The following is a 13,993-nucleotide window of genomic DNA, read 5'->3' on the forward strand; positions in this document are numbered from 1 at the left end:
AGCCAATTATATGTGGTGCAAGCACATATGCCAATAATGTAAATTCTAATAGGAAGAAAGAGCAAAGAGATCAGCTCCTTAGTCAGCTACTTCTCATTTCTTGTCCAATCACAAACTGAAGGCAAGAAGGTGACTGGGCTCCATTGTTTAAAAGCAGTAGAAAAAATTCAGGACATCAATCTGGCAGGGCTAAACAAATTTCAGGGCTGGGGACAGCAATACAATTTTTTTTTGCCAGAGCCCAAAAGTGATATCAAATGTGTATTTAACTGTTTGCCTGGAGTTCAGTTATTTTAATATTTTTTGGTTTGAGTACACTAATTAGCATTTGTGTTTATGAATTTAAGTGCTCATGTATAGTAGTAGCCTATAAAATGTACAAATTGTGGTCCACGTTTGGATAAAAGTGGTTAAATTCAGCATACAGTATCTAACCCCATGGTTGTCATCACATATACTAAAATGGGAACAATAATGTGAAGATAAGCATATCACATAAGCATAAAATCACAAAAAAACAATTTTTTAAAACAAAAATGTGATATATTGCAGCTTATTACTTGCAGGAATACCAGGTAAAATGAAAGATAAAAGCCCCAATAAAATACATTTTCAAAACAAAATGTACTATATTATAGCTTACCAGTCAGATAGATGTGGTGGTTGCGTTAACTTTAACTTAAAAAAAAAAAAAGATTTAAAATTCCTAATATTATGACTGTATGACATGAAAATGCTATTAAAGTTTGTTACACAGTTTACATGAGGACATAGCACCATCTATTGGTGGCCTACAATAATTCACAAAGAATTATTTAAGAGTAAAGCTACATACACACTTCCAATTATTATCGTTGGAAAACGAACGACGAACGTTCATGCACGATATATATGAACGATCGTATAGCACCGATCCTGCACATAGAGTTAACGACACGATCGTTCGTAGATATTGTACACACAATAGAACTTTTTTACGAACGATTTTTTGCCCAATCGATCGTTCGTCGTTCGATTGGAACGATAAAAATTGGAAGTGTGTACGCACCTTTAGTTACCTATCATAACCAATTGAAAAACGCAAAATACTTTCACCTGTAAAAAAAAAATATTTTTTTTAGCTTCAAATATTTCTTCTAGCTTCAATTTTAGGATAAAAATTAAGATTTGGTTTCTTGAAGTCAGCAGTCAAGCAATGTTTTGACAATCTGAAAGCAAGTAATAGTCATTTCAGGATTTCCCTATTTTGTGAAACTTTTCAACAGAATTGTGTAGAAAAGCGGACAGCAACATACCAGGATGATATGCTTGACCTGAAAGATTGTTGGCACGCCAGACCATCAGGTCCTAGCTAATTCTTGCAGTAAAAATAAGGGTAAGTAGCTGGAACTGGGTATTTGTACAGGCTGAAGGCTTAGCAATTGGTACGCTGCAGTCCAAAATCTCCATATTTTGGGGGCCCCTCAGCATCCATGGGAAAGGAAGGCTTCCATTTGACAACCTCAAAAGCCTGAATGTAGAGGGTATATGTAAGTGTATAATTGGTTTTAATTGCAGTACCATTGGAGGAACATCATGCAGTAGACACCTAGGTCTGCTAAGTGCTATCATTTAAAATCCTCTCCGATAAAGAATAGTGTTGAGTAATTTTAAACTAACCAGGGCCAGTGAAGGTGCCATATGTGCATAGGAAGGACAAGCCAATATTTTGGTGCTTAACTCCACACTAGTTAGCAAATGGCTTTAGGGCCTGTTCATACTACAGCAATTTACTGTTAATTTTACAGCAAGTTACTGCAGCAATGCATGGGAACAAACAGTAATGCTTGGTGGTCATTGAATTCTGAACAGCTCCCCAGTGCATCTTTGGGGTGCATTTGCACTGTGGTTTGGCAGCTGTAGTTCACAATATATTTGGACCTTAAGTCTATAAAAAAAACATGTTTCCCAATTATATTAGTATATGTTTGCACATATGTATTCAGTATGTAAATGATACTAACACAATTACTGATCTGTGTCATTGCTTTGCTCTTTACATGCATATCAATGTGATCTTTCATCTTCAGACAATAATGTCAGCATGGGAATTTGAATTGCTAACTATGATGAATTAATGGAAAGGCCATTCTATACCAGAGCCGCAGTCCAGGGTCACTATCTCTGGTTTCATCATATCCTTTGGGACATGGAGGTGAGAGCTTACCATCAGATCTTATTTATACAAGCTTCTAATACTGGTTTTATCACCTATTCTGCTGTGTCTGCCCTTTATGGAGAGAACTGTCATACGGGTGGAAAAGGCTGACGCCATGAATGTCATTATCTATATCACTCACCCTGACGACATTTAGAGAGGATTTCCATTTTTTCCCCATCACTGTTAAATGAAAGCTGTTTTAAAGGGAAGGTATGTTTCATTTTGTATTGCAAACTCACGCTGCCATTTTCCTTTTTGCTTTCTTCAGGGGTGAAAGTAGCAAATTTGCAGGGGAGGAGCTGCAAAGTGCAACCTTGATGTAGCACTGCAAAGAAGGAAGCAGATTGTGCAAATAACAGATATGGCAAATTCCATGTGATTGAATAATACATGTAAAGGCCCCTGCTTTTAAAGTTGAATACAGAAGTTTGCAACCACAAAGTGCAGTCTTAAAATCCTACATTACACCTCCACAGATTTTATACTAACAAACTATAAATTTGGCATATTGTTTAAGATGTCTACTTTGTGCACAGCAAAGTAATTTCTTCCAACAATAGTCACAGACAGATTATTTAACTTTTTATTGGTTATATCACAAGCCACAAGTTTACATACACTGTGCCTTTAAACAGCTTGGAAAATTCCAATAAATTATGTCAAGCCTTTAGGCTCAAAGACAATTGGATTCTGATAGCCATTTAGCCTAATTACAGTCAATATGTGGATGTATATTAAAGCCTACCATCAAACCCACTGCCTCATTGCATGACATAATAGGAAAATCAAAAGCAATCACTGCAAACCTCTGAAAAAAGTTGTTGACCTCCACAAATCTAGTTCATCCTCGGGAACAATTTTTAAGTGCTTAAAAGTTCCATGGGCATCTGTTAAAATGATAATATAAAGATGTAAACATCATGGGACACAGGCATCATATAGCTTAGGAAGGAGACACATTCTGTCTCCTAGAGAGGAGTTAACTTTGACATAAAGGTGCAAATCATTTTTAGAACAACCACAACAAAGAACCTTGCAAAGTTTTTGGAGGACACAGGTAGACAAGTATCAATATTCATGATACAAAAAGCTCTATTTTGACCATGACCTTAAAGGCTGCTCATGCCACTGTACCAAAGACACCAAAAAAAAAAAAAAACGTCAGACTTCAGTTTGCAACTGCCCATGAGAAAGATCTTACTTTCTAGGAAAAGTATCTTTCGTCTGATGAATCCAATATCGAATTGTTTGCCCAGAAATGACCAGGGGAAAATAGGTAATAAGACTTGCAATCCAAAGAACACCATTCCAACTGTCATGCATTGTGGTAGGAGCATCAATCTGTAGGGGTGCTTTTCTACAGGAGTGGCTGGTGTACTTCAAAATAAAATTGTATCTTCAGGATGGAACATTATGTAAAAATACAGAAACAACATCTCAAAAGAATCAAGGAAGTTGAATCTCAATTGCAAATGGGTCTTTCAATTGACAATGACCCCCAAGCATTCCTTTAAAGTTAAGGCAAAACTGCTTAGGGACAACAAAGCCCCGATTTCTATCCAACTGAACATTCGTGGGCAGAAATGAAAAAGTGTGGAAAAGCAAGGAAGCCTACAAACTTGTCCCAGTTACACCAATTTGGTCTGGTGTAATAGGCCAGAATTTCAGGAACTTGTTGAGTTTAAAACTTAAGAAGTTTTTGAAGGGCTATCTAAAACTTAAGTTATAAAATTTAAAGACAATGCTACCAAATATTAAAAGTGTATGTAAACTTGTAACAAAATGGAGTTGTGATATAGCCAAAAAATGTCTATAAACGTTGTCTAAATAAGTTACTTTTGCCCTGTACAGTGTAGATGTCTTACACGATATACCAAATTATTAGAATGTCCTAAAAAAAATAAAACCCTAATATAGCTGCAGATTACTTCTTCCATCTTTTAAAGCATGGTACACTTTTCTTCATTAGATGGAAAAGAATCTTCACGATCTCCCAAGACAATTGGATATTCCCTGATTCAACAAGATTATATTTATTTAGAGCATGTATTACCTATAACTGTTTATGCAAAGAAGTAATAAATGTTATCAATAATAAGAGATTTCTGATCCATGGAGTATGATTGCCCTAGAAAAGGAAGGAATTTGTTCCACTGCTGGAACAAAATAGACTATGGTTTTAGGGTTTATGTGTTTTTTTTTACCTTCCTCTGGCTTTTCATATATTTTATTTCTACTAGTTGAATTTGATGGTCTTTTTTTCAACCTATGTAAGCTTCCCTAGGGTGGATACAGTTCATAGCTCTTCTGATATAGTGTAGATAATATAAAGATCCTATTAAAAATATATATGTTCCCCTTTAGATGTACAGTAAGTAACCTTGATAATATCTCAACGCTAAACTTCCTGGCAGGGAATTAAAATCTAATGAGGCTGCAAATTATTTTTTGCAAAGTCCTCCCAATATTAACCATTATGATGTATTATAATAGCTGCAGAAGGGTGTATCCATGCATTCTTTTGACAGACCCAGGATTATGAGGTTTTAGGTTATGTCCTGATATGACTTTATTACAATTGAATTTCATTCTCATAGGAACATAAATGTGTATTTTGTATAGTTTTAATTTCAGTTACAAAAGACCAGTCCAAAGATTTTCTATTGACACATTTACTCCTTCTTTCCTATATATACACACACACATATATACACTCACATACAGGTAGTCCCTGGGTTATGCACACAGCGAGCAGGGAAGCCACGTTCGTATCTAGGAGGCGTCCGTATGTTGAATGTCCTGTATATATATTACACATACACACAAACATGAGTAGAAAGGTAATGAAGTGGCCAGCACATTGAGACACTCAGGATGGTAAGAGGCTATACTATACTTTGCATAGGAAAGATCTATACTAAGCAATGACTCTTCCTGAAGTAGTCACATTCGGTAGCAAGATCAAAGGTATATTGCACATGAACAAAAATTAATAAAAAAAAAAAAAAAAAAAGTAACAGCATTACATGATTCTGTGCTCCTTCCTGAAATGTATACAATTTGTCAACAGGGCCTGTTTAACAATAAACTGCTTTAGAACAATTTAGGCAACCTTGAGTCTTCCTTGGTAAATGAGTTGTAGATAAAGGTGAAATAACAATTTAATCTGTTATTAGTAATATTCACCCTAATGCTAAAAAAAACTCATCAGCTATGATGTGTATTACGGCTAATACTGGCCCCTCAGCAATCCTTTTCTTAATTACATATAATTATTTACCTCTTAGCATGTGTTTGCGCTGGACAGAAATATAGGCTGACTACAGGACGAACAACATAATGATAATGTGTTTGTAATTTTGGTTTATGAGAATGTTCATGGGTTTATAAATCTTCATGTCATTAGCCAATCATATGGCAGCAGCACAATACAGAAAATCATACAAATAGATCTATAGCAGTCTAGAGGGTTTATAACCTTTCTGTTATATTTGGAAGCTCACTTTGAACTTCAGTAGGTCTTCTTGATAAGGTCTATATATACCAAAATGGTTCATGTTGGAGCCATGTGATTGGCAGATTAGACATTTACATTAACCAGCAGTTGAACAGGTATACCTAATAAGGTGAGTGTGCATGTAATTACATTACCCTGAAGACTTTCCGAGCTAGAGATGGCTCCTGATAAGCAGACATATGCATTTCATTATAGCGGTGATGAGATCTCTCCAACCAGTAAAACTATTTGGCTGACAATGTCATTGGAGCATCTTAGCTGCCAGACAGGGCAGGTCAAGTGGGGCTGAGGCAGCCAGGGTATGCTTCAAGACAGAAGATAACAATAATAAATTGACACCCAGTATATAATATTGTTGTATATCTTTAAAGCTTACTTTACATTAACATATATTACAATATGGCAGCCCTGGTTCTTTATTGTAGAATCTGGAATACCTCATTGATAGAATACACTGAATCCACAACACAATTTATTTTCCATTTATGGTTTATTTTGTACCTCAGTGATGTTCAGAATTCTCTTGTCGGCAAACAAGTAGTAGCTGGTACAAGCGCCATCTCTCCCCAAATTCTCAATACACTGGAGAATGTTCTAAATATGTCACTCGATATTCTATTACAGCTTTGTGGAGTATTTTGGCATTTGTCAGATTATGAGGTTTTACGAACCTGCTCACTGTAATTGACAGAAAGGATAACTCACCAGCACAAATGCATTAGCACATGTATTAGATATATAAAAAACACAATAATATGGCTGTAAACAAAAAAAATGTAAGTTTATATAGGCAAATTCCAGTGGAACCAAATTTACTTTTTCCCATAAAGGCCCTTTGCCTTTCCCACCACATTGGCAATGAAAAGACCTCATCAGATGATTTATAAACAGCTTTGTCTACATTTCCTCCTCATGGCAGGTTCAGCAGCACACTGCAAATGACCCTAAAGCAAAACATGCAATTTAAGGGACTACAAATTGGCCCTTTACTATTGCCAAGCAGTGCTTGCAGCACAGTAATAAATAGTTGGAGTGTTAGCAGCAGTAATTTCTAGCATTGTTAGGTAACATCCTTGATTTTTTTCAAACACGTCTGCAGAATTTCTGCGTTTTGCAACCATTTCCTCTAATAGGTCCATAGCCTCTGGCATTACATATACAGAATAGTATGTGTGGATCTAGGTTACCATTATGGGCCTTAGTTGAGGCCACCAATACCTAGTAAATGTACATCACCGGTTTATGTGCTAACTGGCTGCACAATCTTTCACATACTGATCCACAGGTAGTCTACTGAGATCTATTAACATTAGAAGGGGGAGAGTGGGGGAAATACAAAATTTTAGTTCCACCTTAGTAAGCTAATAGAAAATGCTATGACAACGTGCAGTAACCCCCAGCAACCCATCCAGGAAGAACCTGAATTATGGTTGCTATTGCTTGTTAGTCATTGAACACTCCCTTACAGAAATGCCTAATAATACTCTCATGAGAGGTAGAACCTCTAGTACACAATGTAATGACAATACAAACTAGAAACAAAAAGGAGAAGCTTTTGTTTTACCCAGGTGTGCTTTGCATTCAATCAGTTATGCAACAATCAATGTAGAAAACCATTACAATTTAAAGACAACAAGAGATAGATGTGGCCTGGATAAAGAGAATATGCATAGGCTTATTCAGTACAGAGCGGCAAAGAGTTACATGGATGCAGAAAGCCACAAAAAAATAATCAAAATTCTTTCAACTTCATGCTAGGAAACGGCTACAATACATTACTTGCTATTCTGTTCACCCAGCCATATTCCTTTACTGCAGTCTTTAAAGACATTTGCATCTCAGACTTGCTTTTGAAAAGGCGCAAGCTCTGCATTCCCATCTTTATATCACATAGCATGTGCATAGGACAGGTTCCCTTTAAGCAACACGGTTTGGAAAAAAGATCCTTTATAGGTGTATAAAGACATAAGGAGTTCCAAACAGACCTAAAGAGTCCCTCCTATCCAGCTAGTTATAGATAGCACAGATCTGCAGAACAGAAACAACAGATTCCATGAGTAGGAAATCATGAGGTCTCTGCCATCTACACATACCAAAATATCAATTGGGGAAAGGGGGACCCTTTAGTGATTGTCAGTTTAGAAAAAGATTCTAAATGCTGAAATGACATCAGTGGTTGTTTTGCCAATGTTTGGTGACTACTAAACATAAAAAAACGTAAGAAAAGTTCTTAAAGAACCAAAAAGGTTCCCATCTTCCATTACATGACCTTTCACAGACAGAATTCAGCTTCCCATAATCAACCCAATAAAAGGGAAAAAATATACCCAAAAATGGAAAACCTGGCCAATTACTTTGTCAGTTGTATTCTAATGGTTATGTCTCTGTATATTATTAACAATATCATGTCCATAGTCACCCCATGAAAAGATGGCCTCTTCAATAGTAACAATTTTGAAACATTATGTACTTATTGTCTGATAAAAGCCTTTTTCTTTATTATTAAATATACTATTGTGATAATAATGTACATTTTCACAGCATGTTCTATAGTTTATAAAATTATTTTCAATCTTAAGTTATTTCTTCCCTGCCATTACCATGCTAGTAATCTGCAACCTGATTAGTGGTGCAGCACATCAATTTCCTTTACTGCTCCACCTATATACAAATCAATACATCATAAATTTAAATATTGGTTTCCCTATTACAGATGATTGCCGATTATGCTCTTGTTATGGCTCTCTGCATTGTTTAGATCATCACTCTCGGTACTGAATAAGCCCAACAGATATCTGTATACCGAACCAGCATTCTTTATAAATAGAACTACCCTGTCCAAAGAAGGCCACATAGGACCCCATCATCTAAAGGAGGATCAAACAGATGACGGTGCCTTTTACATTATATACCTAAAATCAAAATAATTAGAATCTGAACACAACTGCTGGCTTTTTTCAAGGTAATGAATCCAGCACATATATAGAACAGACAGGAATAAATTGAAAAACTCTAATATCACACAACACATAAAAACAACCAGGCTGGAGGAGTGGAAGCGCTTGCAATATTCAGTGTAAGCGGGAGGCAAGAGAGAAGCGTTGTCAAAGTCAAGCAGCATATGACAAAGGAAAAGTCTGGAGATAGCAGGCGGCTGGCCACGGGGCTGTGTAGTACATCCTTGGTGCCTATGATAGATAATCTGAAGTTCCAATAGGCTCCAATGTCACAATGGCAAGAAAGGCTAATGATATGGGAAATGTCAGTGTTGTATCTTTACCAGAAATGACTCAGTTAAGTGCCATCTTGCCAATAATCGGTTTACGTCCTAGTGCCTTCTCCATGTTCAGGGTATGAATGCACCATAAAATATATTCATTTTTCAGCACCAGGCTCAGCCCCCAGATCCGTACTAAGGCTTGTGTGACACTTATTTTTTATTAAGACCATTTGTTACTTTTCCTCTGCGGTTCTTCCTTCTGGAGGATGTGACGCCCTCGCTGTGTTTCTGTGGCACTTCTGAAGCATAATAAAAAAATAAATAATAATAATGTGTTAGCAAATTGTGAAGTAGGACAGTTTAAAGATTGCCTAGAGATCTATGTTTCACACAGATTAGATGTTCCCTGCCTGTCATCCAGTTTAAAAGGAAAGATGGTTAAACTAGATTTGATGTAGGCATTTCTAAGTATTTCTTGAATCAGTGCAAATGCCTGCAGATCCTAATACAAGAACCATTGGGTTGTCAATTCCTTTGATACAGTAACAACTTTTCCATTTACAGTGAATTGCTATGGAATTCTCACCCTTCCTGTTTCTCTAGATACTTAGTGCTATCAATGGCAGTTGCACCTATCAGTCAATAGCTATGCCTACCTCTGCCCATATTCTGGCATGATATTACTCTGTTTGGAGGTGCTAAAGACGTTATATAGAGGTCTTACTCAGTCTATTCCCAAAGCCAGTGAAAAACAAAATTCTAACTAGAGATCAATTATTTAACAACATTTAGCTACAAAAGATATTTTAGGTATATGATCTTTTGTAAACTGTATTTCTAGCAGTGTAACTGCAAGAGGTCCCCAGCTTTCTCTGGTCTCCAGCCAGCATTTAGTGGTCACTTTAGTAATCCAAATCAATTCCCCACTCTGTTGGGTGCGTACTCCTTAGTAAAAAACTGGAAGCAAGCTGTGCTTTGATATGCAAAAAGAAACAACTGCAGAGTTTGTCTTGGTCATTAAAGAGTTACAAGATATTACAGAAGGCTCAGTCTCAACTGTGTTTAGCAAATGATTTCTTCTGCAAGTCATGCAAATCGCCCCCTTCCCTTTGCCAAGCCTCCGTCCTGCACACAAGTGAACAGGGAAGCCCCATTTGTATCTAGGAGTTGTCCGTATGTCGGATGTCATTAACTCAGGGACTACCTGTATTAGGAATAGTTGAAACTTCAATACAAACATAAAGAGGATAGCTATACTATCATTCCCAATTAGGAATAGCTAATGAACTATGTTATAAATATTAATAAACAATATTTATATAGTGTCAACATATTACACAGCATTGTACATTAAATATGGATCAATGTTACAGAAATCATGTTGGCTGTTAGTGAAAGCATTAAATGCATATTATTTTTGCCCTGTTGACCTTGCTATAAATTTATGTTAATGTAAGTGAACCAGAATCATCAAGTGAAAAAAATTTCTACCAACACTTAACAGTATAAAGATTTTTAAACTGTGTATTGGTATTTAATAGGAAAATCCATCAAATGTTATACCATAGCACCACCTAGTGGATATCACAGCACATGTTCTCTTAAATCACCAACTTACCAACTTTTTCTACATGCTGCCATGGGATGTCTGTGTTGTATGTGCTGTCATCACACTCTGAATAGGTCTGAAAGAAAAAGAGACATGCTATTAAATTAGTGAATGTGGATCAATTGCCTAGTACAGCTAGCTGGGGGCCATTGCACTACTGATCTGACTTGTGGTACAGTCCCATTCACACGGTAAAATATATTATACTCTATATGTAAAAAAATGTAACAAACTACATCTGATTCTTTCTTCCTATTTGCATTCACTAGCACACCTGGGTAGCTAAGTGTAGCTAAGTGTGTCGCTTCTCCACCTCTCTCTGAACTCTGCTGTACATTAGACTGCAGGAGGATGACACCAGGTCAACTACAGGCACTTACAAACCTTGCATAAAAAAATCAAAGTAATAATTTAAAAGTTTTAACAGAGCTGCCTTTTATATTTGCATGGAGCACAGCTTTGACGAGAAGCTGAACTAAAAAAAGCTGTGTAAAAAAGGAAGGTGGCAATCATGGGACTAGTCACCAGTATTGTTTGCAGTTCCCCCTAGAAAAGTATCATTTGCTTATAAATGGCTTACAATGCCTTGCTCTGGACTACATTCCACTACATAGGCAGCCATCTTGGAACATATATGAGAAAGTTTTGCTTTTTCCTGGTAAAGCCTCCAGTAAGGAGAACAATGAGCAGCAAGTTACATCAACAAATCCAAGTGATCCAAATCTCTGGCAATGACTAGCCAGAGATTTTGATCACTTGTGTCTTGGATCTCACAATGCAGACAGAGTTATGAGATTGGACAAAAGGGTGTCTTGGCACCGTCACATACAAGGAAGAACACGGCTATATTTCAAGAGGAATTGCAGACTAATGAGTAAATCTTTCAGCATACTACTTCGGGACAATAGGCAACTCTAGATGCTCCCTATAGCAAAGCAAATCTTCACTTCTGTGTTCAAGTTCTCAAGCTGTTAATCAGGTTCTCCAGTTTCATATAATCTTAAATGTCTAAAGCAGAACAGGAAAGTTGGAAAAGTGATAAATAAGAAAACCCTGTTACCTTTTGTCTTTGTCCGTAGTGGTCCGCATACCACACCATTCCATACAGGCAAAGAAATGTTGTAATCGCCTGGAAGTAACACATACAGGAAGCATATAAGTTAGTTTTCATCATCACTTTGTTCAGATTTACAAAAAAAATGTCTCTGCTGGCCCAAATCTGTCCTTTCCTTCATTGCTTACAAACCCTTTATTGTAGCTTCCAGGGAAGAAGTTAGAGAGAATACTGTGCCACTTAGGTGGCAGATCTAAGTATGTTGGGGCTTCTGACATCACACCCAAAATGACAAAAACCAGCACCAGGCTTTTGATTATTTACAAGAAGTGAGCTTTTCCAGGTAAATACCATGCATAGAACACATTAAAAGCACATGCAGGATATCATTAAAGAGCTATTCCAGGCAGAAGCTGAACCTATTCAGTAAGAAACTAATGCTATCCCCCAAAAGAAGCATATGTCATGATATTTACTTACCACACAGAGTAGCCAAAGTACCACATACAGCAGATGGGTTTTGGAGAAAAGGTCCTGACCAAACTTTATACATACTAATGCTTCTAGAAAGGCAATGGCACTGCAAAGAGAGAAATCAGGGTACATCATTTGTATTTGGTATGTATTTTAGAACCGTGTCCTCAACTCAAATCACAACACCTATGAAATAATGGCTAGCAACAAGATATGTAACAGAAGTTTAGCAGCAGTGCAGTTTTATCCGCACACCATCACAGAAAGCTGAAATAGATTGGGGTTATTTATTGGGGATTAAAGTAAATCTGTGGCAGAAAAGAGCAGATGTATCTATAATTAAAGTGGAACTATTAATAGTTATATTAACTATTAATAAAATTATTACACAGTATTTACATAGTGCCGACATATTACGCAGTGCATATTACTCAGTCATATGTCAATAATACAGTCTAAAGCAGGGGTGTCAAACTCAAATACAGAGAGGGCCGAAATTAACTTTGACAAAGTTGCGGGCCAAACTTGAAATTTATTGAAAAAACAACTAATCAAAAAAAAACAAGAACACATGAGAAGAGCATGCAATAATATGCAGTGGATTGAATATTACATTAATTATATAAATTATTTAGATCAATCCACTGCATATTACTGCATGCTCCTCTCATGTGTTCTTGTTTCCTCTTATTGAGATTAATTGTTTTACTTTTCCAGAGAATGTAATGTGAAACCAAATGAATTGCTGTATTCATTTGGTTTCACATTGCATTCTCTGGCACAGTAAAACAAATAATTTAGCAATAGCTGTATGATAATTCCTGATAATATTAATCCTGATAATTCCTGGTTATTGAGTTTACCTGTCAGTATAAACTCCGCAGGGTCCACACATAGGCTGCTGTTCAATAGACACGAGTGATGCCACTACTACAATTCCCGGCATCACTTGCGTCTATAGAATACGAATAGGCAGAGAGGCCGCTGGTCTAGAGAAGCAAGTGATGCCGGGAATTGAAGTAGCAGCATTGTACTCATGTCTATAGAACAGCAGCTTAATATGAATTGCAGCTGGGCCGAAGTTACTACGGATTGCAGTAGCGGCAGGCCAGCTGCAATTCATATTAAGAATTCTTTTGGGGGGAAAAAAAAAAAAAAGAGAACGTGCCGGGCCAGAGTCTGACACCCCTGGTCTAAGGACAATTTTGGGAGGAAGCCAAATACCCTAAGTGCATGTTTTTGGAATGTGGGAGAAAACCCGAGTACTCGGAGGAAACCCACAGAAACATGGGGAGAACCTGCAAACTTTCGAAACTAGAGATACGAACCTGGGACCTAGTGCTGCAAAGGCCAGAGTGCTAACTTGAGCCACCATGCTGTCCCACTATTTGAACTATATTAAAAAAATAAAACATTTCAACCAGGCTTGTTCTTTATTTATTCTTTATTGCAGAAGGGGCAGGCTTGTTCTCAATCTTCCTTACAATGTAAACTAAACTGTTCACATGCAGCTCAGTGTCCAATCCTGGAATAGGTGCCTGGCAGGAATGAATGAACTCCCAAGGGCATACATGGGAGTTACATCATTCCAGTCTGGGCAATCAAGCTGGCTGAAGATCCTAAACCGATGGAGAGAGGAAAGAGGAGTGTATTTGAAAAAATAAAAAAAATAGGAACAGGCAGGTAAGTTTTTTTTTTCTAGAAGAGACATAGCCTGTCCCTTCTGCAATAAAAAAAAACTGCCTAATCAAAGTTTTTATTTTTGAAGTTTAGTTCTCATAGTCATTAGCATGAACCATTGCTGTTTTCTGTTTTTCTTATTATATACTCACCCAAACACCCAGCACTGAGTGCCCACTCTTTTGCACTGTGTGTCTGTAAGATATGCATAGTACTGCCTGTAAAATAAAGGAGAAAAA

The 13,993-nt window shown here is 36.9% G+C and overlaps 1 protein-coding gene across 2 annotated transcripts in view; it reads right to left on the bottom strand.

Moving 5' to 3' along the window:
* Positions 1-6,188: 6,188 nt before the first annotated feature.
* The window catches only part of PTDSS1 (phosphatidylserine synthase 1), a 30,982-nt gene continuing 23,177 nt past the window's right edge, over positions 6,189-13,993 (bottom strand). For both annotated transcript variants that reach the window (XM_072410871.1, XM_072410870.1), the window contains 5 exons: positions 13,907-13,972; positions 12,081-12,180; positions 11,607-11,675; positions 10,556-10,622; positions 6,189-9,236 (listed from right to left, as the gene is read on the bottom strand). In XM_072410871.1, coding sequence (XP_072266972.1) covers positions 9,148-9,236; positions 10,556-10,622; positions 11,607-11,675; positions 12,081-12,180; positions 13,907-13,972 — 391 coding nt within the window. In that variant the 3' untranslated portion in view covers positions 6,189-9,147. The remainder of the gene's footprint in view (positions 9,237-10,555; positions 10,623-11,606; positions 11,676-12,080; positions 12,181-13,906; positions 13,973-13,993) is intronic.

This window comes from Pyxicephalus adspersus, chromosome 5 (assembly GCF_032062135.1).
Source record: "Pyxicephalus adspersus chromosome 5, UCB_Pads_2.0, whole genome shotgun sequence".
In the NCBI taxonomy this organism is placed as follows: domain Eukaryota; kingdom Metazoa; phylum Chordata; class Amphibia; order Anura; family Pyxicephalidae; genus Pyxicephalus; species Pyxicephalus adspersus.